Raw genomic sequence first — 6,005 nt, 5'->3', positions numbered from 1 at the left:
AACCACACAAAATATAATTTATTTTATGTATAATACATGTGCTAAGGTATTATAATTAAATACATTGTACTATAAAGTCGTTTTATTTACCTTTGTGATGGTCGTTGATGGCTTGATGGAATGGAATGGCCGGTTTCATCAGCATTAAACACCTGATGAGGAACGTAGCCTTCTTCTTACGCCATCTTGAGGAATGATCCCTTGTGGGTGCTTTCTCTACGATAATTTTACCTAGTTCCTCAACAATTGGGTTCTGTTTAGCTGGGTTGATAGCCTTTTGCATCTAGTGTACAAATGACTTGCGCGGGGTATTTTTGGAACCTGATTGATGGCATATTTTAACCTTGCAGTCGACACTCTGCCTTTGAACTATCATAGTTGAAACTAGTCCAAATTTCACTGTTTTCTATCCATTTTGTCACTTTCTCTCTGTCGTCTGCCTGTCTCTTTAATGTTTAAACCACCTCCCCTCACTGCTGCGTTCTTGACCAATCATGTAGCTTTAACCGAACACTGGGGGCGGGGCATAGAGAACAAAAATATGTCGGCAGCCATTTTCTTTTTTGGCGAATGGCTTCACTCGCTCTCTGTCTGTAAACACCCCCCTCACTGCTGCATTCTTGACCAATCGCGTGGCTTTAACCGACGACTGGGGGCGGGGAACAGACGACCAAAACAAGCCGGCTGCCATTTTCTTGTTCGCGAACGACACGTCACTCATTGTGGCAGCTCCGTGTGTATCCCGAAAAATAGTTTGTATGCCAAGGTAAAACATTCATAAATTTAACATTCGTAAACCAAAAAGTTCATAAGCCAAGGGGTTCGTAAACCGAGGTATCACTGTACTGTACAGTATAACATGACACATCTCATGGTGATCAAATCACTTTATTGTACAAAGTAGCAAACCAAAAGGCACTAGTCATAAACGCAGCTCATCTCGTTGATTCGCTTCTATTTTGAGTGACAGGCGGCAGCAGCTTGTGAGATAATAAGTAAAAAAATAAAATAAAAAGTACAAATATGATGATGCCTGTTGATTTATATCCACTGAATCCCTCACTTCTGACTGGATTCTGTTTGAATGCGACTGGCAGTTGTAATCAATAGACCTGATAACCACTGTCGACCATATATAAAGCATTGCTTATTCTATTGAAATGAACGTGGCTAAACGCTGTGGCGCCTGCTGTGGATCATGGCCACGATGTGCGCCAGGTCCAGACTCTTCATCATCACCTCCATGAAGTCGTCGTCGGAGCGAGCGCCCGCCACAAACTCTTCCAACGACAGCTCGCCTGGCGTCGTGGAACACAATATGAGGTACGCATGAGCATTTTTATAATTAATAAATTATAATGAAGTAACATTAAAAAAAAGATGGGAAAAAATTAATAAAATTTAACAGTATGATTTTTTAAATTATTTTTTTTTACTCATTCACTGTTATTCCCGAATGTTTTCAGGTTTTGGTTTTTCTTTGCCGATAAAGCGCTAGTCAGACCTCTGGCAATGTTTTCCCTTACACGAGGGGGCAGCTTTTTCCTTTTGTACAATGTTAGCGCTTTGTTACAGCTTCAGCTGTTGTTAATAATAATAATATTAATACATTTAATTTATTAGTGGCTTTCAAAATTCTCAAGGACACTTAATAGCTTTTCTGTGGGTAAGCAAGGGCAGCCAATAACACAGATTATTGCAATATTGTTATTATTGGATGTTATACAGCATCTAAAATCATCTTTTTACTTTAGTACTATATAAATACACGAGAGAGGCGGCCTTTCCAGCAGCTCCTGTATTTTGTTTTTCTACTTCTTTCTTTCCTTTCCTCTTCCTTTCATAACTTTGCTGCTGTTACTTCCGGGTAGAGTGAACGCTGGCATGAATGGCTGCCGCTGCTCACTCGCACAAAAAAAAATCCCATGACTGTTAAGTGACCTTGAGACTTTTTAAAGGCGCTTGAAATGCAATTGGTGAAATGATAATGATAATAATAATGAAATGCATTATTATTATTATTATTATTATTATTATTATTATAAATCAATGTCATTAATTTCTACACTGAGACTATTAAAGGCTAATCTAATGTATGTATTGTATTTAGTACAGCCGTCCCCATTTCAAGCTCAGATAAATCCAGACCCATATAATTTAGGACTTAACTATTTTTTTCTGATTTGACTTTTATACAGCCGCCCCATTTCAAGCTCAGATAACCCCAGACCCATATAATTTAATAATTAACTCTTTTTCTAGTTTGCCTTTTGTATAGCCTCCCCCATTTCAAGCTCAGATAACCCCAGACCCATATAATTTAAGAATTAACTATTTTTCTGGTTTGCCTTTTGTACAGCCTCCCCCATTTCAAGCTCAGATAACTCCGGACCCATATAATTTAAGAAATAACTTTTTCTGGTTTGGCTTTTGTATAGCCTCCCCCATTTCAAGCTCAGATAACTCCGGACCCATATAATTTAGGAATTAACTTTTTTTCTGATGAAAGAAGAGCGTCTACGCTTTTTAACGCTGCTCTGAATGCTTATTTAGTCCTAAAACTCAATATTTGGTGGGTCCTGGAATTTGAGTTACAATGACAAAAACCCTGGCACTGGAGTGGACACATTTTTGCACATCGTTTGGCAGTGAATGAGTTAAAATGGCTCGGTAAAAAATAATCAATGCAAATAAATTGATCATACATGATCAACTATACAAAATTGAATCTTAGGTCACACAATTTATTTCACAATAAAATGTTGCTCCCTCACCGTCTCCGTTGATGTCGATCCTGTCAAAGACGCTGTTGGTAAAGTCCTCAGCGGTCACTTCCTGGTTCTCGTTCCCTGTAATGGCTCGAATGGCCTGAGGAAGGAACAACCAACTATCACTTCCTTCCTTTTTCTCAATATTATTCTGTGTGTTTTTCTCCTTCTCGGCTCCAACCTTAATGATGTTGAGAAGCTCGTGCCGGTCAATGCAACCGTTGCCGTCCACATCGTAGAGTTTGAAATACCAGCGTAGCTTGTGCTCCATCTTGCCGCGCATCACCAGGCTGAGCGCCGCCACGTACTCCATGAAGTCGATGTAGCCATCCTAAGGACGCGCCATTTTGATCACTTAAAGGACAACCGAAGACTCCGGACAAGTTGTGTCCATAATTTGTCAAATCACTTCAAATAGTAAAAAACAGTAAAGTCTCAGTATATCGATATGGGTTATATCGATAGTACTGCTTATTACGATACTATTTCTATGAACGCAAGGAGAAAATTTACATGCCGCAGGATCGGATATATCGATAGTCCGGTTATATCGATATTTTTTCGGACTCCCTTGAATATCGATATAACGAGACTTTACTGTATTACAAAGAAAACTATTATTTTACAAAGATTCCACCGCATGTAGCTATATTTTACCTTTTAAGACTTGCGCTGAATATTCATGAAGTCTTGTTTTCGAGTTGGTGACGATTCCTGACGTGATGTCACGTCAGGAACGCCCCTGACTGAGAAAGCGACACACAATGCATTTTGGGTACTTGTCTGAAAACTTTGTGTTGATGGCAAAATTAGAAGGAGAACACACAAAGAACGTGATGGTGAATCGTTGTGTGTTGCACCAAGACTACTATTGGATACTAGTTGACACAAACTCCCAGCAGACAAATCAGCCCATTTCCAACGGAGCTTGGGCGCCATCTTGTGCATTTTCTGAGACGCTACATTGCATTCCAGACGCCTCAAAATGACACGGAAGGACTTTAATCGATAGCAAACATTTATGCTTTCTTCTTCAGAACTATTTGAATCATATTCATAACTGGATGAGTAACAAGAAAGCATCTTCTCCGAATCTGAAGCCATTGTTTTGATTCTAGAGCAAGGCGAAGACGTCCTGGCGTGACGTCACGAACAAGGGGTCATTTTTAATTAGTTTTTGGACACTTTAACTCATTTTCATTGGTATTTTGAATTTGACTAAAAATATCAGCCTGTGTGTTTTGGGTATTTTAGATGCTATAAAACGTGTTTCTGATATCAGGAAACCCAAAAATGGTGTCGGTTGTCCTCTAAGATGGTGACGTTCGCAATTGTCAAAGTCCCAGATACAACTTCGGTCTTTCTAAAACGCCACAAAATGGCGCCAAAGCACCGTTTAAATCGGAAGACTCAAAATGGTGTCAAGGAACTTAGTTGAAATAAGACTGTCAGCTATTCTCAGCGGTGAAGATTACAATGGCGGCTCAGCCCCCCGCCCTCCCTTCCAGACGATGACCTGGTCGTGGGAATTGCACGTGTCTCTAACCGTGGCGGGTTTTAAAGAGCCGCCCATTAAAGTAGAAAATAAGGACGATTGCGTGAATTGCTTTTTGAAAAGTGCAATGTTTAATAATTTTGGAATGGGGTAGTCAAAATCTTGCACACCCTCTCAGCGTTGCGCACAGCATCATTTTGCCAAAACCGTGAAAGGATTGCGTCTTTATATTAACTCATTCACTGCCAGATAATGTGCAAAAAATGTGTCCTATCCAGTGCCAGGGTTTTTGTCATTGTCACCCAAATTGCTTGCCCCACCAAATATCGACTTTTAGGATGACATAAATAAATATTCAATACAGCATTAGAAACCTTCGACTCTATTCTTTCATCATGAAAAAAAGAGTTAAGTCCTAAATTATATGGGTCTGGCGTTATCTGAGCTTGAAATGGGGGTGGGTGTACAAAATACAATACATACATACTGTATTGATTATATTGCGCTTTAACAACAGGTAAAGCTGTAACGAAGCACAAACATGGATGCTGCCCCCTCATGAAAGGGGAAAACATTGCCAGAGGTCTGACCAGCGCTTTATTGGCACCAACAAGAAAAAAGAAAACAATACATTCGGGAATGGCACTGAATGAGTTAAGAAAATATGTGTTTTTCAGAAAAAGAAATAGTCATGTTGAAATGCAAAAATGCATAATCATCCAGGAAAATAATGAAATCATAGTTGCAAAAATATCTAAAACAATTATAAATACCAGAACTCATTCACTGCCATTCACAAATTTATTCGAGAATTGAAAATATGACGTAGCGCGCCAATCCCGAATGTGTTCAGGTTTTGTATTTTCTTGTTTGGGTGCCGATAAAGCACTTGGCCAGACCTCTGGCAATGTTTTTTTTTCCATGCTTGGCTGCCGATCAAGCGCTGGCCAGACCTCTGGCAATCTTTTTTTTTCCTTCCACAAGGGGGAACCATTCCCCTTTCTTCCATGCTAGTGCTTTGTTCCAGCTTCAGCTGTTGTTGTGAAGCGCTATATAAGCCAATATGTATGTATTGCATTGTATTTTGGACATCCACCCTCATTTCACGCTCAGATAACTCCAGACCCATATAACTTAGGAATTAACTCTTTTTTTAACTGATGAAAGAAGAGAATGTAAGGTTTCTTCCGCTGCATTGAATGATTATGTAGTCCTAAAAGTCAATATTCTGAGGGTCCTGCAATTTGGGTAAAAATGACAAAAGCCCTGGCACTGGTGTGGATACATTTTTGCACATCTGGCAGCGAATGAGTTAAATTAAATACAAGTAAGAAAATGATAACATTGGTGACCAATTTTGTTTTCTTTATAAGTCTGAGATGCTAGTTTTATTTTGTTTGTTTTTGCACAGATTCCGAATCTGCTCGTTTTTTGTTGACAAGGAGACTCTGGCAATCATAATACAACATGTCAATCAATCAATCAATCAATCAATCATAACACCATCGATACGGAGAACCTTTTGCCAACGTACCTTGTTCATGTCAAAGGTGCGGAACATCTGCTCGATGTAAGCATTGGCCTCCATATCGAGGCCACGCAGTCCAAAGAACTGCTTGAACTCGTGCAGGGTGAGTTGACCCGACGGACACTCAGTCATGAACTTCTTGTACCACAAATGCATCTCCACTGCCTGCAGGTCATCCACCGTGCTGCCTGTCGTATTGCCCATGACCACCGCC

The 6,005-nt window shown here is 39.8% G+C and overlaps 1 protein-coding gene across 1 annotated transcript; it reads right to left on the bottom strand.

The window, feature by feature from the left end:
• Positions 1-1,158: 1,158 nt before the first annotated feature.
• On the bottom strand, positions 1,159-5,995 carry guca1aa (guanylate cyclase activator 1Aa). The gene is made up of 4 exons (XM_088988757.1): positions 5,798-5,995; positions 2,950-3,099; positions 2,775-2,868; positions 1,159-1,298 (listed from the first exon to the last, which is right to left on the bottom strand). Exons 1-4 carry the CDS (start codon positions 5,993-5,995, stop codon positions 1,171-1,173), a joined length of 570 nt encoding a protein of 189 aa, XP_088844883.1. The 3' UTR covers positions 1,159-1,170.
• Between the last annotated feature and the right edge of the window lie 10 nt (positions 5,996-6,005).

Source organism: Hippocampus bargibanti, linkage group LG22 (genome assembly GCF_051943395.1).
Source record: "Hippocampus bargibanti isolate YZ-2025 linkage group LG22, ASM5194339v1, whole genome shotgun sequence".
NCBI classification, from domain to species: Eukaryota; Metazoa; Chordata; class Actinopteri; order Syngnathiformes; family Syngnathidae; genus Hippocampus; species Hippocampus bargibanti.
The sequence above is the reverse complement of the archived record's forward strand: the minus strand, read 5'-3'. Positions and strand labels throughout refer to the sequence as shown.